This window comes from Diadema antillarum, unplaced genomic scaffold (genome assembly GCF_040938485.1).
Source record: "Diadema antillarum isolate AM-2024a unplaced genomic scaffold, OU_Dant_1.0 scf00000037, whole genome shotgun sequence".
In the NCBI taxonomy this organism is placed as follows: Eukaryota; Metazoa; Echinodermata; class Echinoidea; order Diadematoida; family Diadematidae; genus Diadema; species Diadema antillarum.
In genome coordinates, this window is record NW_027270926.1 from 1686360 (window position 1) to 1710378 (window position 24019).

Consider the following 24019-nt stretch of genomic DNA (forward strand, 5'->3'; position numbering starts at 1 on the left):
TAGCTAGATGGAAAACATTGGAAGTGTCTTTCAACTTTTTTTTGTTACATTATATAACATAATAAATGAAACGTGCAGCTGGCAGGGGCACTCATGGTGTAAATTCAGATCAAGCAAATAAAGTAAATTCACAGGCAATATGACTATAATTAGCTTTTTAAGGGGTCTGAAGTTTCATATCTGTGGATGAGAAAATATGTTTTTTTACAGTTATATCGGTATGTATTTTTATCTTGTTACTTTCTGTTATATATGGAATACCACTCCAGACAAAATGAGTAGAGTAGTTTTGATGTGTAGATGTGGAGGCACTGAATACATGCAATTTTACTTCCAATTGTGTCATCGCAGATGCCATAGCTCCAGAAACCCTATACGTGGATGAGATAATGCCAAACTCAGTGAACCTCGTCTGGGCGGATTACACGGATGCAGAGAACTACCTAGTGCGTCTAGGCGATGAGTTCCGCACATCGCAGCAGACGTCGCTGAATCTGACCGGCCTCATGCCCGGCACGCAGTACGAGCCAGAGCTTCTCGTAGAAGTGGCAGGCATGAATGACTTGGTTGAGGTCGATTCTGCCACCGTCATCACGAGTAAGTGATATTGACGTGCATCACCCTGTTGATTGCAAAAGACACAATAATTCAGTGACACTCTTCTGACATTGGCCCTTGTGTGCCTTCTATACTTCTGTTCTGTGCACCTGTGTGTTACCAAGTCTGTCTTCAGAAAATAATGCTATCATGATTGCAGCCCATTGACTTGCCCACTTGTCAAAGACAACATTAACTTCCTTGAAAAAAGAAATATTCCTTGCGAGCTTGCAAATATAAGTGTATTTCTTTTTAATATTACTATTACTACTATAACCACTGTAGTAGTAGCATACTGCTATTAAATATATGTGCTTATACTTTTACAAGTAGTAGTAGTAGGGATAGTATCAGCAGGAATGGAATATGGTACCACTGATTGTTGTGATACTAACACCACTGCCTCACTGTGCCACTGTTGTGGCTGTGTACTACCACATTTAGTAAAGAGTATTTCTCCTGCTACTATTTCTACTACCACTGTTACTACTACAGGTGTACAGCCTTTACATGTACTGTTACTTGTAACACTGCTAGTGCTACTTCTACTATGGCTGTTACTCCTGCTACTATGACTACTACTACTACTACTACTACTACTATTACTACTACTACTACTACTACCACCTCTACTACTACTTCTAGTACTAATGATAATAGTAATGATCATAATACTATACTGCTACATGTAAATTTACTGATATATACACTGTACTACTCCAGCCGTTTTTGTTAGTGCTACTATTACCGAAACTACCACCAATCCTACTCTGTACTTCTGCAACTACATCTGCATTAAGCTCTTTTTTGTAGGTATTGTTTCTACTCTTACCGATGCTGCTCTTACCACCTCTACTGCTTCTTTTATGACTATTACTGTGTTACTGTTACCATATACTACTTCTATTCCTACTACACTGTACAACTATTTTCAATTCTTCTTTTACTTAACACTACTATGCATACTACCATAATGACAGTTGTGCAGAAACTGCTTCATGTTGTACTTTTTGTTGTTGTTGTTGCTAAACCTTTGTGCTACTATGTACACATCTACTGCTGATATTACACAGGAAATGTATTTGTGTAAGTTCCATTGCTACTGGCTTCTTCTGTAGAAGCTACTGCAAATGGCAGCAATACATTCCAGTGATTGGAAATACAATCTCAATGGTGGGATTGTGGATCTGTCACTTTGTATTTTTCTGTCACATTGTTCCCATCAGGACCGGAGCCCGTCAGGTTCTTGGCCATACAGAACACCTCTGACACGGCTGTCACCCTGCTCTGGAACCCACCTCGGTCCAACTTCACGCACTATGAGCTGTTCGTTGCCGGCAAGCGCGAGTTCTACAGCACCGACAAGACAGTGACAGAGTACACCCTGGAGTACGAGCCCAACGTTGAGTTCATCGCCACGCTGTACACCACGGTGATGTACCCGGGAGGAGACCGTGTGATCTACAGCAGTCCGACATCGGTTAATGCCATCATAGGTGCGTGTCAGACGCAAATTTAAAGATGAAATGCAGCAAATATTTCTTATCTTTCCACCATCGTGTTTATCATGTTGCCTCTATGTTCCTAGATAATAATTGCAACCACCATTTAATCAAAACTAAGAAAAGAATTAGACATTGATTCATATTGAACATTGTCACTGCAGCATTTCCGAGGTATGTTTTCCAGGTAAATCAACTGAAGAATTGGTTTGATAGGATCCAACAGATTTAATGAAATGTCTGTAAGAGAGGGACATTTTTGCATGAATTTTTCCAGATGGGTGCTGGGAGATTTGATGAATCTATGACAAATTATAGCCATGGCATTTTTAGGCGGACTCATCAGTAAGCATTTAGGCAGTCTCATCATTAGGAATTTAGGCAGACTCATCAGAAGCAGAAAAATATTGTTCATCATTTGCATTTTATTTGTACATCCATAGATCCCTTGGAGCCCGGCACTATCATGGTAACACAGCTCACGCACACTTCCATTGCTGTCACCTGGGACGAGATAGCTGGCATCACCGACTACATTGTCACTCTCACCGTGGCCAATGGCACCCAGCTTTTTTCAGACATCATCCGCGGCACCCGCATGGCCAACTTCACTGGCCTGCTGCCCGGACGAGAGTACACAGTGCGAGTGGGGCTGCAGTGCGCTGATGATGTTCTGATGCTGAGAAAGTACACCGGTGAGTCTATTATAAATTACAGACAGATGCTAGACAGTGTCGTCCATCTGTAGGGGATCAAAATGTACTAGAAACTTTAACCATGTCTTCAATGTATTTCATGCAAAGATTGCATGGTGACGTAAGTGACTGCAGTGCATTGTGGTGACTGCAGTGCATTGTGCCTGTCATGAATTTGATATCAATTTAGGAAAGGTTTGACATAGGTTCATGTTTTATTTTGTTCCTTGTATTTCATAATCTCACTCAGTCCCACTTCAACCAATCTGTGCTACATTCGCCTACGTGGAGGAGGAATCAGTCACTGTTCAGTGGAGGCGGCCTGCCGGCGATCTTACCGGATATCGCATCACCTTCTCCGATGGCAGCGGTTCTCCGCGGACAGAGTTGGTATACGACAGTGAGTCCCTGGATTTGGAACTACCACTCACAGGTCTGACCGATGGACCTTCAGTCGTCGTCAATATTAGCACCATCGCAGGCGTCGGTCTTAGCCAGAGTGAAAGTAATGCAGTCTCCATCAGTCCAAGTAAGTCACAGCCACTTTTCTTTTTATTCTGAGGATGCCATGAGTGGTATCCTTCCTGTGCATGACACATGACAGCATGAATGATAATACAGAGACACCAACTCCCCCGCTTTTGCAAAATCTCCCATTTTCCCGCTTGAAATGATCTTTCTCTTGTCCAAACACCTTTTCAAAACCTGGAATTAAATTTTCACACATCCAAGGTGATCCAAGGTCTAGTGTCAATGCTGTGATGTGTATGTTATATGAAAGTAAGTTTTATATGACCAAAATATATCATTTGAATTATTGAATTACTACTTACATGTACATGTATTTAGTGCCATTGTACATATATGTTGAAAAGTAAGCCCGAAATATCACAAGAGAGCATCTAGAATCCTAGAGCTTCCAGGACCTTTGACCAGGCCCTGAACCCCGGCCACAAAGGACTTCGCGCTCGTGATGTGCGCAAACACATCAAGTTACATATATAGTCTCTAGTTTGCTAGGGGTTTCAGGTGGAAGAATCTCCAGATCAGAAGATGCTTGAGGTTAGAATTCTCTGGAAAGATGAGATTAAAAAGTTTTCCATTCTAAGAAGTGGTTAAAATTGTCTTTGCACATTGGTTGCTTTATTTGCTGCATACAGTCAAAGTGTGTGTGAAAACATGCTGATATCGTTGGCACAAATTTATTCATTTGACTCTTACCACCAGGCTCACTAGGCAGCTTGTTCAACATCACCAGTCTGACCAACTCCAGCGTTGCCTTTGGCTGGGCTGACTTGTCCGATGGCGCAGAGTACGAGGTCTGTATCCAGCCGGCTGGTGGCAACCGCTCCTGCCTAAACGTCACGGAGCGATACGCCGAATTTACTGGCCTCGTTGCCGGTGCTACCTACACACTGTCCGTTGGATGGGGCTCAGAGTGTGACATCTCACTAACCCTTAACACAGGTACAATTTTTTTCTGCTTTTGAGCCTTTTCTTTACCATGGATGAAGTTAAAATATTGTACTAGATGGCAATGATGTTTGCTTTATGGCAGTGGTCTGGCAAAATATCAGTCAGTAGTCAGAAACAATAGCCATGTCATAGAAAGCTGTTATGTGTGTGTCTTTGCCTTATGCTGCTAGAAACAGGCACTTGTTTTAGTTTTCAGATCCAGGTTACCACTTTATCTGTCCATGAGTCTATGTCACTTCATTGTAATGATAACAATGCATATAATGGCCTTAGGTGTGTCATTGAAAAATAAGGATATTCCATGTAGTAGATTAGGATTTAGATCATGAGGTGAAGAGTGAGAGATGAAAGGTTGATATTCTGTAAAAAAATCTTATTTCTGACAGTAATTCAATGATCCTATAGGGAAATGGGATCAAATCTACCATTATTACAAGCCAGACAGGGTGCTGATCAAGCTCATATTGAGAAATTGCACTTTTTTTCTTTTTAATTGAAACATTTTGATGTAGTATTGTTATAGTTTGTCATATTTTTTTGTTTTTTTAATCACATACTGCATGTTTTTCAAATGCGTGTTATTGGCTACTATTACTATTAAAGTCAGTGACGGTTTTTCGACATGTTTGTCATTTTCCAGTTCCTAATGACCCGATTGACCTGCAACTGACCAACGCCACCTCTTGTGCTGCCGAAATAATGTGGGGCATCCCTGAAGGGGTGTACAATTATTTCGAAGTCACATACACACCCAGTGATGGAGTCAATAGATCTCCAGAGCGTATTTATTCTGCAAACCTAGGGGATAACGCCACCACTGTGATGCACCGATTCGAGGGCCTTTCACCGGATGAAGAGTACAATGTGACTGTCACCATAGTGACGGGGGCCGACGACGTGAGGGGCAATCCCGTAGACATCAGTTTCAGAACTGGTATGCAGATGATTCTTTTTTCTTTCTTTTTTTGGAGGGGGGATGTGAGGGAAGGATGTGGCTTTTCCCTGATTTATGTAAGTTATATAAGGCAGGGCTCGACACTAACGGTGGCCCGGTAGCCCGGGGCCACCAAAAACGCACGTCGGGCCACCAAAATTTCAGAAATGAAGCATTTGGTGGCCTGATCGGGCCACCAAAAAAGGTTAGATGTTTGCCTTTGAGCCACCATAAAATAAAAGTTAGTGTGGAGCCCTGTATAAGGTCCCAGTGTAAACTCCAACCACTTTTGCCATGTAATGTTTTGTTTAATTTCAGATCAGGGAAGTGTAACCTATATATATATTTTTTTTTTTTTTTTCTTGGGTCGAGGGAAGGAGGTGGCTTCTCCCTGATTTATGTAAGTTATATAAGGTTCCAGTGTAGACTCCAACCACTTTTTCCATGTAGTGTTCCGTCAGGAATCTCAGATCAGGGAAGTATAACCTATATTGACCTCGGCCACTTTTAGTTGCGCGTTCTTTCTGCAATCTGCTATGCCTCTTGGCATGTGCAGAATTTACAAATTATACACGTCAGTATTTTTTAGTTTATACACAATGTGACTAAGTCAGGGCAAGCAGATCCTGATAATGGCTGAAATAATCAGGTTCAAAAACACCAGGGCACTTGTTTTAAAGTCTTCATTCAGCAATTATTCTTGTGCTCTCCTGCTCAGAACCATCTGCAACTGGGACTTTTGAAGTCACCATGATCTCCACGGATACCATCATCGTCTCCTGGGGCAACGGGACCCAGGAGTACGTGTACGTCAGCTACAACGGTGAGGACGGCAATGCCACCTGCAGGGACCTGGCCAATGACACCAGCTCCTACACGGTCATGGACCTGTTTCCCGGCGAGAAGTACTACATCTTTTTAGATCAGAGCGGTATATGTGAGACAGTGGAGCAGAACACAAGTGAGTCCACACCTTTTCTCACATGGTCCCATCTCTCCCAATGCCCTTTGTTTGCTCAAGTATACTTATACCCTTCTGTCAGAATTCAATGTCATATCTCTGTCAATAGAAGTTTATTTAACCTGTTCCTTACGGGAACCTGGTATACCAGGTTCCCGTGAGAGCAACTGATATACGGGAACCTGGTATACCAGGTTCCAAATATGAAGACAAGAGTGCCTGCTTTAGTGGCCTAAATTCATGTTTCTTTGATAAAAAGATTAGAGTTTATTCTATCAGCATTTGTTCTCCTTCTGTTTGAAAAATGCATATTTCACAGTATTATGTACCTTTTTCCTGATGTAGTTTTTCGCTTGTTCTGCTGTAAACTCGTACGAACATGTACATAGCGATGAAGGCTGAGATCAGTTAGATATCTGGGTTCGCTGACCCCAGTCACCTCATTCAGGTACCTGGTTTTGTGTAGAACAAAAGATTCTGTGAGCTCATCAGCGCACGCTCTATTCATACCTCGCACCCGATCAATATTTCCATTGTTCACTGGCACATGTAGTAGACTTGCGGAAGGAATGGGTTAATCCTGTCATGCTGATCATATCTTTTTTTTTCTGTTGCCTCTAGGAATGAGAAGATTTCTCATTTGTCTTTAATAGATCAACCCTTTCCCCTCTCATATTCTATTTCCTGGCATTTCGTGCAAGTTGACATTTCTGTTGTCTTTGGTTCTCTTTCTTACTTCCTTCATTGGAAAACTGTACAGATGTTCTTCACTAATATTTGTGCATGTATGCATGTATGTATATCAATATGTTTGTTGCTTTTTCTCCCATATTTCCAGCTTTACACTTAAGATTGATGCTTTGGGGCATTCCCCCCCCACCCCCATATACATGTGTACTATCCCTGCACATATCACTGGAAGGTCAAAATATGTGTGTATCTGTGTGTGTGCGTGTGAAATGCCAAAGACAGAATGGTAGTGCAAAGCAATTTACCCTGAAGTCTGTGTGTGTAGATGCACCGCAAAGCCCTTTGAGAGCAAAACTATGGGACATTCTCACAACATGACTTATTTATTCTCCTGCTTATCTTGTTCATCATCCAGGGCCCCTTCCACCCCTCAATGTCAGCACCGTCTCTCGCAACATCTCAAGCCTTGTCATTGCCTGGACCCCTCCCGGCAGCGATACCGTCTTCGACCAGTACCGTGTCTCGTACGAGCGCGAGGATGGGACAGACGATGGCTGGACCCTGGTAGGATACTATCCGGAGGAGGAGACGCAGGCGTACGTCGAGGACCTGTCCCCAGGAACGGACTACATCTTCTATGCGGCACGCACTAACGTGCATGATCTAGTTTTTGCAAGGGCGAGGCGCGCTGCGCAGCTAAGGGTTTATGACGTAACAGAGGCGTCTATATTGGGAAATTGGGCGATTTTTCAGTGGGTGGAAATCACTGATCCCTCTAGGATAGCAAGATCATTGGTGGAAAGCAACTACTTGGCAGAGGTCTGCGCTCTCAGAGGTCTTTTCTAGTTTTGACTCATGTTTTCATTTTGACTCGTGATTGGATTTCAGTGTATTGGCATGGTAACAATGAATACAGCATTGAGAATTCAAAATTCATGTCGCGGTAGGGTGTACATAGAACACAGAATGATAGAATTTGGGGAATAATATGATTTGAAGACTGATCAATAGTATAAGTGCACAATTGAAATTGAGGACCCTGTACACTAATTCATCAAACAAAAAATTCAATTCCTGCTAAATGATGCAATCTTTAGCATTGTAATTGAGTGAAACGTGTAATTGATGCCATTACTGCTGAAACATTCAGTGATAAAGATCGCTTATAACACTGTCATTTCAATCGATGAACAATATAAAACTGCTTGCAATGTGTGTCGGCTAAGATGTTCGCTAAGTTTACACTGTGCGTGAGAGTGTATTTCTGTGTGTGTTGTCTGTGAGCGTGTGCATGTGTACATTGTAGGTCTGTATCGTAACTCTGTGTGTGTCTGGCTCATTCCTCTCACAGTGTCGGTGACAGGCAGTGTCAAGGTGTTCCACTACAACACCACAACTATTGCCTTCTCCTGGCCCAATGTTACATACGCTAACATCTCTCTCGTGCCAGACGATGGCAGCATTAAGTTGCTGGAAGGTAATATGAGCGCCCTCGCCACAGGGCTGGTCCCCGGCCAGCTATACAACATCTTTGTGTGGACGTTACAACCCGCAGAACAGAGAACAGGTATGTTATGATGTACATTATTGTGAGCTATTTTCATAGTCTATAAGCAAGGCATATTCATGGACAGTGCAATCCCTTTATAATGAATGAGGATATACCAAAATTTTTATTGCAGCAAAGTTAAAATTCAGGTACAGTTGAAATTGTTAGTATTCAGATATCTTGGTATTAAGAGATATTGATTTGTATTACACATGTAACCGAAGTGCTTTGTGTCAGCCCTCTATATTTATTTATTAACATTCATATTTTTCTTCATTAGCCATGTTTATTCAAAGTTTGCAAAACTGTGTGTTTGCTGTTGGATGACTTTGCTGCATTTTCAGTATAAAAAGGTCACATATTACCTTTTGCCATTCATTGTCATTATTACAGCAGAGTGTATATTTCATGCTCCCCACACTACCATGTTTATTTATTTCTTTTTCGTCTGGCACCAGTTCCCCTCCCACCCGCCACCCTATCAATCTGTGAGAACGCCACGACTGTCTTCTCCATCTGCATCATGTTCTCCCCGCCCATGAGGGGCGAGTACGACTCCTTCCAGGTGCTCTACACCACAGACTACGATGACTGGGAAGGGTCCGAGATCATAGACGACATCATGGGCAACACTACCGTCATCGACGATCTCAGCCCGGCCACGAGCTACTGGATCCGGGTCAGGACGCGGAGCGGGATGGAGCTCAGCACGGCAGAGGAAATCCATGCATCCACTTGTGAGTGCTTGCTGGCTTTTATTTATCAATCATCCGTAGAGCATTTTGCATCGTTATTGTGCAACAGTTGCTGCATTGGTTATACATGTCTTGTTTGTGTTGTTTTTCTTCCTATTCTTTCTTCTTCTTGTTTTTTGTAGCAACCTAACATATGAAATGTATGTAGAAATTAAGACGTATGCATGTATTATATTATGTCGAATATGTATTTCAGTTATGTAATTCTATTGTGTTCTATGTGTGTGACTTTTTAATTCACAAAGTGGCTGAAAAACAGCCATCAGGCTCAGCCCAGTACCATGACCAAATAAAATGAAAGCTGAAATCAGTGAAAAAGGTTCAAATTACTTGTTAGACAGCTGTCTCAGCAAGTAGGACAGTGATAAAGTGTAGTAGTGGGAACAGTACTCTGCATGTTTTGTACCTAAGCATTTCATGTTTTAGACACGCCTTGTCCGCTTAATTCTATTCGATCATTCATTGAAAATGGAACTAACTTGAAAGAAAAAGCAGAGTTGCACACAGGTTTCAAATACGAGGGTTTTGTGGTCCACTCCAGAACATAACTGAGAAAAAAAAAAATTAATGAATATAAACATATTTTTAAGAGGGGTTCAATGTCGGGTTTTTTTTTTTTGTATGCAAACAATTGAGTTTTACATGAGACTTTTTGTTGAACTATTGATTGCATCAAGTTCTATGGTTTAATAGCAAAATGTGTACAGAAGAGACTACGTTTTGTACATGTGAAATTTGTATGGAATGATATAGACTGACAACATGAAATTGCTAATAGACTGCCTTTTTTTTCTGTGAAGGCCTCATATATGTAGTACGAACATAATTTCACAATTGGAAGCTGTTTCTGTGCTACAAAACAGAGCAGAATGTTTCTCTGTCAAATAATTCAGGAAAAGCTTCCAGGGAACTTTTTTAACAGTGGTTTGAATAATATTGTAACGTTATGTGATGACAGAGACTTTTGTCTATAAATGTAATCACTTTTTCTTCACTTCTTTGTGCCCTTGAATTCTTCACTCTCTTTCTCCCTATCTCACTCACACACACACACACACACACACACACACACACACACCTCAGTGTCAGTGGAACTGGGCAAGGTAGAGTTCCAGAATGTGACCCACTCGTCCTTCCGAGCGTGGTGGCTGCCCATCACAAACTACACGGGCAACTACACAGCGGTCGTCCAGCCTGGCAATGTCACGGCTGTTGTGTCTGCGGAATCACCATCAACCTACTTGTTTACAGGCTTACCATCTTCTACTGTGTTTGAGGTGCAGGTCCGGACCACCATAGGACTAAACTCAACAGGCAGTGTCAGAACAGGTCAGTATAACTTCATTAGAATATGAAGTTATACTTAGAATCTTATGCCTTTTCTTTTTGATGCCAATCTGTGACTTAATTTTGTTGTAAAGTGCTGTGAAATCAGTCATTGACTGTGTAAGAGCACTATATTCATGTAAATGATCCGATTGTATTGTATTGATTGTATAATTATGTATATTTTATCTCTCGACCACACCCCCTCCCATTTTTGTTTTTCAGAACTACATATGTACCACTTAAACATAGTACACTTCCATCGTGACAACTGAATTGAAGTCTGTTTGCTGTACGACAGTCAATGTTTTTTGAAGCAGATTAAAGACAATGTGCACAAGTTTTAGAGTGAACCAGTTACCACCACTCCCCCCCCCCCCCCATAAAAAGATACCATAAATCTTTGTCTGTATTATAGAAATCTGTAAATAATTGTTTAAAAGATATATAGCTGAGTGTTTCTTGGTTTTGTATTTTTTTTAATGATTTTGCGTGGATTGAGCATGCAATCAAAATGGGTTTGTTTGTACATGCATTTCAACAGCTGTTCTTATTAATCAGAGCTATTGTCTATTGTTGCTAATTTTGTTGATCTGTTTGTTCACATTGACGCTGTAGGACCGGCACCTGTCAGCAACGTGCAGCTTAATGCTACCAGCCCCATCTCGCTCGCCGCTGGGTGGAACCCTCCCGACATCATCACCAGCTTCAACGAGCTCAGGGTGGTCCTTGAGCTTGGGGGCGAGGAGGTGTTGGCCGTCCAGACTCCGGCCAGCGTCACCAACTACTCCTTTGACTGCCTGCAGCCCGACACCGAGTACACTCTGAGGATCACCTCCATCCTCTTGGCAGATGGCCCTTTCGAGGGGCAGGAAACTGAAGCAGATGATCAACCCTCAACAGAGACCGGTAGGTTGCGATGTAAAATCATCCGATTTAAAGAAGTCGTCTCATGGCCTACCGATATCGGTTACAGTGGGTCAAAGACAAGTAGCATCACAGACAGCTTGTTCATTTGTTCGATTGCGTGCATGCGTTTGCATGAATGTTGGAAGAGAAAAGACATTCTTCGTATCGTATCTCGTCATATTGCAAGTCATACTTTTGGGCAGTTAGTCTGTTACTAGTGAACTGCATCTACAAAAGTGATCAGTGATATTTTAGTAATCTGCACGGAAATGTGAGATGCGTACGTTTGTGATTGATGGCGAGGTTGTAGTTGCCTTCATCTCATGGAGTGTGAAGTAAACGATGATTGTATATACATCATTATATTCATATCTTTCTTCATCTTTCCCCGTTTCTTCATGTTTTCTCTCTGTATTTCTATCACTTTCTCTTTCCTGTCTCTTCTTATTGCCTGTCACTTCCACCCCCTTCCTTTTGTTATATCTCTCGCCATCTCTCCCTCTCTTTCTCCATGTCTATTTTTATCTTTATCAGACGAAGCGGAAGACGAAGAACATCCGTATGTCTATGCTACAGGTGCAACTAGCCTCACTCTGCACTGGTCCAAACTTGAATTGCCCGGTCACGGTCTCTGTCTTGTTGAGTACTGCCGCCAGCTCCTGGACAGTCCCCGCTGCGTGGTCAACGGCTCGGACATCTGCAGCTGGGAGGTGGAGTTTGGAGGTTTGGATCCAGGACAGCTCTACCTCCTCTACACCACCATCAACGGCACTCTGACTGAGTTCGACACCGTGCGCACTCGTGAGTATTACCAGACTACGATTGTGAAGTGACACTTTGTTTGTGCATGTATCAGTGTTCATTTGAAGAATTGAGATGAGATATGGATTGTGGCTGAGGTGAAATACAGTGTGAAGACTTGTGGCAGCCAAATATCTGATAGTCTGAAGTAATAATAATAGTAAAAATGATGATAATGATAATAATAATAATAATAATAATGACAATAATAATAATAATGATAATAATAATAATAATAATAATAACAATAATAATAACAATAATAGTAATGATAATGATAATAATAATAATAAAATCTAGTCTTTACATAGTGCATTTCACACTAAATTTTAAGTATCTCAATACGCTTTATAGACTATTATTACCCCAGTTACTGGATATATTATTTCCAACCAGCACTGACAGTGCTCACTCTCCGCTCCCTGGGGAGCATTCCAGCCAGTTGCAGCCATTTTTCAGGCTCCGACATACTGATCAACCAACATAAACTTTTTCATCCTACCAGATACCCATTTACTGTATACTTCTGGATAGAGAGCAGCAATGTGGATAAAGTGCCTCGCTGAAGGGCAAACGTATTGGGCTTTGCATGAGCTTGAACCCACGAGCCCATATCACGCTCATGTGATTCAGAGACAAGCGCTCGTATCTACTCAGCCACGACACCTTCACAGAGGTGTCATGGGAGACTACTGTAGAAGTGGAAATTTTTGCGGTGTTGAAATTTTTGCGATGTTGACATTTTCACGCATTTCGTGCAACCAGAAAATAGTGCGGAAATAAAGCATGTAAATATTTTTGCTCGCCATATGTTCCAGTAGTTGATGTCTCGATTCCACAGAATTATAAACATGCAAAACTCTTCTTAACGGGCCAAGTGCAAAAAATCAGTTGCGCAAAATATCCACTTTTACAGGAGTTGAGACAGGATGAGTCCCGATGGGATCGCTCAATTGGACTGGGCATTGATTTAGATTTGACGAGAGGAAGCGATGTGATCTGCCATGAGGCAAGATGAAGAATGAATTTGACTCGAGATATGGCATAAAGATGAGATATACTGATGTATCTATAATTGAACAGAGTGCATGATTTGCAGTCAGATACTGTATGAAGTACCTATTGTCGTGACTAACTAGCACACAGAAGTTGTTATTTGCTGAACCTGTTTTCAATTGTAATAAATAATCAGTAGGGGAACAGCAGTAGCAAAGAAAGTTAACTTTCAATAACCAATCACAAATGCTGAAGGACCTTGTAGGTTGCATTGTGAATCATTGTGTGACTGACCAGCAGGCAACAGGATGCAGCCAAGGTTTGCATAGAATTATAAATTTGGTGAAGTGAAGGTTGAAGCGAAGTGATACCATTGGTCAATTTTCTGAATGTCACACTACTGCATGTATACCGTGACTCTGCCTTGCTTTTTTCATACAGGGCCTCTTCCACCGGGATCAGTGTCCGTCACTGCTGTCAACTCGCGCCTGATTCAAATCAGGTGGACTCCGCAGCCAAACATCCAGATGGTCAGGATCTCGTACTATGAGACCGAGGGTGCTGGAAATGGGGACACCTTAACAACGCTCAACGATGGAGAGTACGACATCCACCAGCTTGACGCCAGGACGGAGTATACTGTGGAGCTGCAGAGTATTGGTGGGCAAGGGGGTACAGAGAATGCACCAGACAGCAATGTTGTTAGAGCTGTTGCCGAGACGGGTGAGTTGGTGGAATCTTTCATATATTTGAGTGTAATGAGGTATGGCAGTCCAGTTTTTGTCTGCTTGAAAATGCCAAATGCTTGAAGGGTTTCACATATTCCACATATTCCTATAAACATTAACAGCCCAACATTCCACCATCCACATTTGGGATGTGTATAGCTAGCAAAATGACTACTTTGTGGTATATCAATGTGGGTTTAAGTGCATAAAATTTGTGGTTGCAGAATTGTGTGATACCTACTATGTTTGGGTCTATGGGCAGATGCAAAACCTAATTACACCACTGACCAGTTTCCATTATATCTGAACAGTTCCTCTTGTGACGAGATGGTGTTGCTTGTTATTTACCTCACTTTCTTCTTCATCTGTTGCTGCTTATGACTTCTATTAGCATTGTTCGGATTCATCTCCACAAACGAAGAACAAATCTGAGGTTTTCTCAATGAATAATTGTAACTAATTGTGGTAGAGTTTTGGAGACTCTGAGAAATATCAACTCTGCCATCTTGACACTCTTGTTCAACATTTCTTCAGAGGCATATAGCTTGTGAAGAAATGACTCTGCCATCTTGTCACTCATGTTCAACATTTCTTCAGAAGCGTGCTAAAATCCATGAAACTGTCGTCTGACCAGCCCAATTTGTAAACTGGTTAATCAAAGGCCCGACTCATTGTCTTTCGTATGTGCAGCGGAGCGAGTTTTAACAGATCTGTCGGTACGCCCCGACTCCATCACCCTCCTGTGGAACGAGCAGGCCGACCCAGCCGACTTCACGGACTACCTCCTTGAGTGGGGCAGCAACACAGCGATGATCCCTCAGGAGGCGGATTCCACCTACGCATACACCATCTCCGATCTCGTCGCGGGAGAGCTATACACCTTCTCCCTCTACCTCCGGCCTCTTGTGACTTACCCAGCACCACTAGAAGTGGTGACATTACGTACAGGTATGGGGAAAATTTTTGACCTTTTCCACACACAAAAAAGAAGCCCCTTTTAGAGTAAAAAATTTCATTCTGGTCTTTAACCCATTGATGACAAGTCTCGAGTATACTCGGGCAAGTGTCTCGGGGAAATATGTGTTGTAGCAAAATCAGTCCATATTCAGCGGGTTAAAAGTCATATCTCCCACAAGTTACAAATAGTTATTGCATGTGTTCATATTCCATGGCCTTCATGTAACTATTGCTAAAGCATAGCAAAAAGATCATGTATTACACTGTATCTGCTTTACTGAATATTCTGTATTCATATTCAAATTTTGTTGACAAGACCAAAATGGAGGCAGATGTTCACATTTTTATCATGTTTTTGAAAGACGTCGTCAAATTTGTCACCAAATCTTTCAGGTATTCGCTGAAAAGATTCATCTGATTGGAATATCAACTGGTTGAAAGTTCATTTTGTCGCAATCAGTTACCAAATACCTTTGCTTGATGAGACTTTCACCTTCTGGATCTGTAGAAGGATCTGTATCCAGTAGGCAAAAGTCTCATCAAGCAAAGGTAATTTGCAACTGATTGTGACAAAATGAACTTTCAACCAGTCTTTCAGGTATTATCGTGAGGATGATAGACTAATATTATGTTTTTGTACTAGTGGGCACCATCCCCCCCCCCCCCCCCCCCTCCTGTATGGGCCCCCAGGAAACTTCAGTGTCCCCAAATCAGAAAATCTTTTAATCTTCTTCTTTAGAACCAGAAATGCATTGCGTGAATTCACTTGTGAGGGTACATTCAAGTTTGTTTATTGCAGATCCAGAGGTGGGGCCCCCAGTGGGCCAGTACCAAATTAGGGGCTAATTTCACATTACCATGTTCTTAAAAATGCATAGTCAATCAAGGAGACAGACAAAAAGAATGTAGATAGGAAAAGGGATAAATAGATAATAGATACTAGTAGGTTGATAGATAGATGGATAGGTAGAATGATAGATAGGGAAATAGATTAGTAAATGTAGTTTGATATATAGATGGACAGGTAGAAGGATAGATAGGGAAAGACTGATAGATGGATAGGCAGAATAATAGATAGGGAAATAAATGAATAATAGATAGACAGATAGAAGGATATGTAGATAGATGGAAAAATAGATCAGAAGGTCAAACTTTTTTATACATTTTTTTTTTAATGTTTACACAAGGCCAATACAGTAGGTAGGTGAGTATGGCATATAAATGGCAAATATGGCCTTCAACCAATGTTCTGCAATGGTATGATACAACAATTTGTTTTCAGAGCCCAATCCTCCGATGAACTTGCGGGCACAGGATGAGATGCTCTCCTCCTTCCGCTTGGTGTGGGACCTGCCCGCAGAGGGCCTCTACCGCGGTTTCATCGTGGACATCGATCCACGGCCCAGCCTCCAGGACCTCCCTGCCACAGTTGGCGCCGACATCACCAGCTTCACGTTCGAGGGACTGACCCCGGGCACGTCGTACACGGCAGAAGTGACGACCATCATGGGGTTGGAGGGATTAATGCGGACTAGCGAAAGAAAGCCTTTTAAAATCGAAACAGGTTTGTGGTGAACGGTCTTCATTGTATCTAAAATGTCTTTGTCTCTCTGTCAGTCAAACCTAAATACTCTGCAAACCAGTCGTAACTATCCTTTTCTATTTAGGGACATTTAAATTGGGGGGGGGGAGGGAGAGATGGAGGTGATGGCATGTATAAAATCATTATGCTTCTATTCCAAGAGTAATGGAGAAAGTATAATGCAGGGTGTGCCATCCAATGGGTGTCTGTCTGCCTATCTCTTTGTCCTCTCATCTTGATTGTAGCCCAACTTACCTGTTATCAAACAAATTTTGAATGTGATATGATTCAAAGTCAGTCAGTCAAGGGAGAAGGTAGGTAGAGAAGGGAGAACATACATTTGTGTAGTGCATATCAAAAAAATGAAGGATAATCCAACTTCAGACACTACTATTTCATAATTTCAACTATGGAGAGTGCAATGTTGGTTGGGAGGAAAGGGGAACTCTTTTTCTTTCCATTGGTACTTAATGGCATGCATGACTGAGCATGTTAACTTATAAATACAGCAATGACAAGTTGCACTTTTTCCAAGTTTGAGTATTACCACAAACGAACATTGAATGTCTTACTGACATGGATAAGATCTTTCACTGAGAGAACAAATGAACAAGCTTGTCTGCATGAACTGCAATTCAGGGTTTCTCTTACCATTTGTAGTTCATAACCTTCAACATGGCCTCCTGTCCAATAGCCTGGTCCCTCTGTCAAAAGGCCAACCCACAAAGTCCATTTTTTCCTGTTCATATTAAAGGCATGGTCTGTTGCTGCGAGCTAGGTGTATGTCTTTAGTATAAACAGAGAGAAATGGACTGTGTGAGTTTGCCTTTTTTGTAGGAGGGACCAGGTTATTGTACAGGATCGATACTACAAGTGTAAAATTCAACGTTTATATGCAGGCAATTGTTATGCTAGAAGGTATTCTCCAGTGAGACTAAATCTTAATTAAGTTGCAATTGCAAGTGACATTGTGCTGTCTGCTTGGTGGATGTATGAAATAGGAAAGAATAAAGATCACAACCACCAATGATACCATTTATTGAAAGCAACTGAAGATTTGAGGCAAGATCATTGCTCTGAAACATTTTTTTTCTTCAAGTGAAATGAAATACATTGTACAGGGCAGTGGTGGGTATGTACACTGTATCGTTTCCCTTTCCCTGGTAAAGCATTACCGTAGAGCAACTGCTTCTAAGTAATTTATTTTGCAGTGATGATTACCCAGAGCACTTGTGCACAGGTACTAAATATATTACAGTGTAATGCGCCATTCCGTGTAAGCGCCATTCTGTGTAATGATGATGTGGTGTCATAATGGTGATGATGTACGGTTACAACAGGGTTGTCCTCTAATTCAACCCATTTCATAGATTCTGGTCCAGGAGACGATTTGTACCTTGTCAGTATTGGCACAAATGAGGCTGTCGTCGGCTTTTCTCGGCCTATTTCGGACTTTGACTTTGATTGCCCCATGTGTACACGCCAAGCATCCGACAGTCGCCTGAACCTCACCGAACTCGAACCAGGCAGGAAATATGCACTGGAAGTGGAGTTTAACGACACAGCTGTTGTAACAGGAGAGCTGACATTCACCACAAGTGAGAGTTTTTTTTATCTTAGACTCGGTTCAACTAAACACTTTGTCTATGAGGATAACACAGCATTCGAAGATTCACACTTCTTTTTGAAATGTTATTTATTTATTTATTTTTTTTTTTTGGCCACTGCCACTTTTGTGGATCCAGTAGCCAAGTAGAGTCTACGCTGTGCTGGTAGAGATAAAACAGTACTTTTCAGACAACATTTATCAATGCTGGTTGTTTGGCTGATGGCACTGTGTGTTCATGTACCATTCATCTGTAATGCTTTCTTGGTAATGCATACTTTGCATCAGAAAATCGTCATAGTTATTATACCGTAGTTTACCACAAATGTACCAGAGCACACATGATTTTATCTTTATTCGTTTGTTTGTTTGTTTGTTTTTTGCATGGTTTGTTTGAGGGTCTTTGTTTTGAGGAAAATCAGAATTTTACACTTTTTTTTATCCTAGGTGTTTCTGCAGAAACAAATGTGTTATCCATCTTCATGTGGGAATGATAGGATGTGAGGGTTGAGTTTCAAAGGTAGATTTCGCTTTGGGCCAAATGTTCTTTTGGCTTATAGCTGGCTGTGACTGTTACAGATTCTAACTAAAATGTTGTCTTAGGGTAGAAAGCAGCCAGGGAACTTAATTCCAGAGTACAGCCTCCAATGTGTGCCAACTGTCATGACCATTCTTGTCTACCACCCAGTACCCGAAAAACCGAATTTCCTCCGCCTGAGAAGGACTGGTCCGTATTCCATGGAGTGGGAGGTGGACACTTCCCTTGGCGGCCAACTCTATGACCGGCTGCAGGTCAGCTACAGCCCAGAGTCCATGACCACACCCTCGCCCTTTGACATCAGCCGATGCGATGACGGCCTGTTTGTCCTGGAGGGTCTGCAGCCTGACACAGAATACCAAGTCTCGGTGACTGCAATCGCAGGCAATGCGAGAAGTCAGCCCCGCACTGAGTACAGATTCACGAGTTAGTATATTATTTCATCGTTTGGCATTCATATGCACACTTCAGTTCATTTCAGTTCAGTTCATTGTAAATCACCATCAGGTTGACAAAGTTTGCATTACAAAAAAAAAGAAAAAATACATAGTTTCAAATATGACAGTAGCAGAATCATGAGAAATACAACAGTGGGCTTGTTGAAAGTGATTCCTCTACAAAAATATAATGTACATGTAAATAATGTACATGTAATCATTTATGTAGATATAGACGACCTCTGATGCAGAAGTCTCATAAATGTATGTCGTAGAATCAATGGGGAAGTGATAATGGGTCTAAGATTTATATCTGTGAATATTCAGTGGGGACCTGAATTTGATTAGCAGCTGTTGGCATTATGCACACCTATCACACCTCCAGTTCATCTGACCACGTAACTGAGGGTGATGGACTTATCATGTTGCCCTCTGGGGCAGTGTTCTAAAATCCTTTCTAGGAAGAAATTTCTTCCTAAGTCGTGATTTTTTCCGAAGTGGTATTCTGAAAATCTTCCTATTAGAAAGATTTTCAGAATAGTACAGTGTAAGTGTCTTCCTAACATTTTTCCTAAACGTAGGAAGAAACTTTAGAAGATTTTCAGAATACCACCCCTGGTCTTCTACTTTTTGAGATCACATCCATTTTGGTGAATATACATGTTGTCACGTGGGTTTACTCAAATAAGGATAACTTCACACATGCCATGTACAGTTACCTCTCAAGGTTTATTTCCTATAAAATTCGATTCACATACAAAAGATTATTTGACCAGTCCATCCATTTCTATAACAAACTCGTCCTGTCAAATCTCTAAATTCCAAAAATTGACCCAATGTAGGAGTCAGTGTCAAAATCTCACTTTTACTGTTTTAAAACAGCATCAACCCCTTAGAAATTAAACGCATCAGTTGACTCTGTCTTGACTTCAAACCATTCCACTCAGAGGTCACTGACCTAACCTCAACTATCCCCACTTAAGGAAATTCAAACTTAATTCACACTTTGACTTCCCTTGGCTTAAATTCCGTCTCATGTATACAGGTCATATGCAATGCTGTTTCTGTTAAACAAATAGGTTTGGCTTTACCTCTGGTCCACAGCAAGTCCTGAGCTGACTTGACTCTGTGTGACCTCTCTGATTCTGAGTCAATCCAAATTCAATACACCTGTATTACCAAGTCTCTATACTGTGTAGTGTGGACTTCACTACACTGACATACAGGTTTCAATCATTATCATGTTAATTAGTTTCACCATCAATGGCACTTGAGCATGTTCACCATCAATGGCACTACTCATACACAATACAGGTGTTTACTCCTGGTTGCAATCCGATAAACATGTGTTTGACATACTAGTCTCATCAACTTATTAAAGATAAGCAAAACAGAGCAGTGTGGATTTCAAAATTGTCACTTTCACTGTGACACATGTAACCAAAAAGGTCTCTCCTTCTTCAGTTCATGCAATAAACTTTTGTCTGACATTTACAATTGAATTAAAAGATACTCTCACTTGTCACTATCCCACATCCCTTGCGCACAGCCTGCCCTGAGCCCGGAAGGCTGCACCTCGTCAGTGTGGGTACCGATGCGGTCACGGCTGCCTGGGGCGCCAACGATGCCGCAGAGGACTACATGCTGTCAGCACAGTTGAACGGCATCTCGGTGCAATCCCTTTCCCTTCCCATCACCTCGCTGACTGGAACACTCATGGGCCTAGCTCCAACAACATCCTACATACTTCAGCTGTCAGGGACCGTTGGTTCAGTGTCCAACCGACTTGATTCTCTAAACTTTACAACATGTGAGTTCTTGCATAATACAGAACAGAACAAACAAATGTTATTTTTGTTGTTGATGATCGTTATTATTATTGTTTTGTATTTTGCTTCTCATTGGGTTTTTGTTCTTTTTTCATTGTTGTTGTTTTCATGATAAATCACATGCACAAGAACTTTCAAAGGAAATGAACAAAGTCAGGTTTGTGTTGCAAGATCCACTCACAGAAAGAAAGAAAGAAAGATATCTTCAGGTATCTCTCCATTGGTATCAGATGCTCAAAGAGCAAATCATGCATCAACATACATAGATTTTAATCTGAATGTGTTTTCATAAATACCACCAGTGCCGAGTGCTCCCGGAGCCATTTCCTTGGAAGCCTTCACCCAGACCAGGCTAACTTTCAGCTGGGATGCTGCCGCCAACACTTTCGATCGTTATGAGATCTTCCTGGTGGCGAGTGAGTCCACCGCATCCCAGCGTCGCGTCGGGACCATGGGCCCCGCTGAGGAGCGCATGCTTGAGGTCGGCGGACTACAACCCGACACCTTGTACAATATTCAGATCTATGCTGTGGCCGGTGATCAGCGCAGCTTGCCATCAGAGGAGGCCTTCAGGACTGGTGAGTCAGAAGTGACTAGAGCGCAAGTCGGAAATATTGAGTATTTTCACATTTTCAATTTTAGAATGTTCAATATTCAGTGGAGATATTCAATGTTTCCTATATTCTAATATTTAAAAATTTTATATTCAGAGGAAATATTATTTTTTTTTCTAAATTGATAGTGGTTCAAATATTACTCAATAACTTTCTTCAGTTGACTTGTTTTATATTCTTGAAAAAAAAAGGAATGCAGAAATAAAATGAAGTAAAGAAATAAAAGATTAAAAAATGACTACCAAACAGGCCAGTATGTGATGTCAGTGCTTTACTGTAAAAATTTATAGAACATCAAGATTTCGAAGAAGCATATTACTCTACAGAAATCAGTCACTAGGGCCAAGAATTCATCACGATTATCCATGTTTTGTGGGGGTTCAAAACAAATGCACTGAAATCACATTAGATGTCCTTGTCCATTTGATGCAGTGGTTGCAATTGTGTGTCAAAGTTGACCTCAATTTGATGTGTAGACTGTTCATTATGTCATAGAAATTGTGTGTTTTAATAGCTGTTATCTACTTTAAATTTTGATTCCTAAACTGTAGCTGACGAGATCCTGGAATTTGAAGACGATGGGTCTGCAGTGGTAGTAACGTGGGAGGAACGGGCTGATGCCGTGTCCTATGAAGTCATCTACACCACCACCAACCGAGACACTGTGCCCAAGGCACTATCCACTGTGTCTACCTCTGTGCAGCTAAACAACACAATACCTGGTGCCATCTACAGTTTCATGCTAGTTGCTCTTGCTAACGATGACACTGAGACGACAGTTGCCATATCTGACTATGTCAAAGGTAAGTTTGTATTCTTAATTTTTTTTCTTCCCCTCAAACTTTTCCTTAAAAGCTTACCACACATGTACATGAATATTAACAAGTTGTACCAGATTCATATCTTAGCGAAATTCCTCCTTCTGATATTCTGGTATTCAGAATGGAATATTAGAATATAGAATGCTTATATTCAAAGTTCTTATTACATTTTCTTTCAATCAGCACCACTGAAACCTTCCAATGCCTCCTCTGTCATTCACGTTGGGACCACTACAGCCGTGATTAGGCTTCAAGCGGGTGAGGGAATATTTGACGACTATGTCGTCACGGTCTCCTCCCCGACTGACAGCTGCGATGCCCGACAGCCGGTCTTCACGTTGCCCCGCGAGGCCTGCCCGGAGATACATCTTTTTGACCTGTTTCCCAACACGCCGTACACCGCCTTGATTGTCACAAGAACCGGGGAGAGCACATTCAGTCTGGATAGTAATAATATTAGTAAGTAGCTGGCAAAGTGAGTGTTAGTGCACTAGTCTTCCAGAACCCATCCATGTCATGGGAAAATCTAGAAATTTGTCTCTTTTTTGGTCTCCAGTATTAAATGGCAAGTCAGTTTAAATCATGTGGAGGAAAAAATGCTAAGATGTAACAGTTTTCAGCATCAGCCAGACATTGGTGCTTCATGAGACCCGTGTTTATTATTCAAGCTGATCGTGGTAACTCTTTTTGTTTGTTTGTTTGTTTTAATCTGTGAGTAAGAGTTACACGTAACTGTATGCACATAATTTCACTTCAAATCCCAGCGGAATTCAGTCAACAGTGCCTCCCATGATAAGATATTTTATCATCTGGATGCAAAAAGTGTGAGCGCAGGACATAAACAAACAGGTCAGCGTGCACTTCCTGTACAAGTTTTTCTACTGTGCAATTCTCTGAGGATTTCTCTAGCAATGTGGCATTCGTGTATGCGCTCACAGAGAGAGAGAGATTTTGTGTGTTAAAAAATCATGAGAGGCACAGTTATTCAGATGATTTCAGCTAGGGCATTTGAAAGGTCTGGTATTGGTCATACATGAGCCCCATGTGGCGTCATGTAATGGAAGTACAACTGATGAGTATCTCTTCTTGGGCAAATGTTTGTTAAAGGTGTACTGTAAAAGTGGAAATTTTCACGATGTTGAAATTTTCATGCATTTTGAACAACCAAAAGCTGACGTGAGAATAAAAGCGTGTGAATACTTTTGCTTGCCAGATGTTCCAGTAGTTGAAGTCTTGATTCAGCAGAATTAAAAACATGCAAAACTTTTCTTTCCAAGGGCAAAAAATTAGTCGCACGAAAATATCCACTTTTACAACTTTACGTGTACATGTGGTTCCGTAAGATACTTCAAGGTTTGTTTGTTTGTTGTTCTTATTTCATCACGGGGTTAAAAGCCCTCAATCAGCCAAGAGGCTGTTTTTCAGAGAGGCCATGAACAAAGTATTTGACATAAGCAGAACAAATCAAAGATACAGAACAAAACAAAATCAAATAAAACATAGAGGGAATACGAATATCAAAAAAGAAGAAAACAAACAAAACGAAACAAAGACTAAACATACTCTAAAATCCATATTAATATACTTTAGAAGTGGAAATTTTCATGGTGTTGAAATTTTCGCGCAGAAACTAGCGCTAAAATAAAAGCATGCGAATATTTTTGCTTGCCATATGTTCCTGTGCGTGATGTCTTGATTACGTGGAATTAAAAACAC

General features: G+C 41.3%; 1 protein-coding gene across 1 annotated transcript in view; it reads left to right on the forward strand.

Moving 5' to 3' along the window:
- Positions 1-21940, forward strand: part of LOC139709126 (fibronectin-like) — a 28505-nt gene extending 6565 nt beyond the window's left edge. Inside the window, exons 8-28 of the mRNA XM_071621090.1 lie at positions 352-597; positions 1824-2093; positions 2543-2794; positions 3045-3323; positions 4022-4261; positions 4911-5204; positions 5923-6165; positions 7271-7501; positions 8207-8422; positions 8863-9141; positions 10243-10488; positions 11104-11394; positions 11929-12195; positions 13633-13914; positions 14610-14867; positions 16159-16440; positions 17829-18056; positions 18753-19028; positions 20589-20849; positions 21171-21446; positions 21915-21940. Of these exons, the coding sequence (XP_071477191.1) occupies positions 352-597; positions 1824-2093; positions 2543-2794; positions 3045-3323; positions 4022-4261; positions 4911-5204; positions 5923-6165; positions 7271-7501; positions 8207-8422; positions 8863-9141; positions 10243-10488; positions 11104-11394; positions 11929-12195; positions 13633-13914; positions 14610-14867; positions 16159-16440; positions 17829-18056; positions 18753-19028; positions 20589-20849; positions 21171-21446; positions 21915-21940 (5243 nt within the window). The remainder of the gene's footprint in view (positions 1-351; positions 598-1823; positions 2094-2542; positions 2795-3044; positions 3324-4021; positions 4262-4910; positions 5205-5922; positions 6166-7270; positions 7502-8206; positions 8423-8862; positions 9142-10242; positions 10489-11103; positions 11395-11928; positions 12196-13632; positions 13915-14609; positions 14868-16158; positions 16441-17828; positions 18057-18752; positions 19029-20588; positions 20850-21170; positions 21447-21914) is intronic.
- The last annotated feature ends 2079 nt before the right edge of the window (positions 21941-24019 follow it).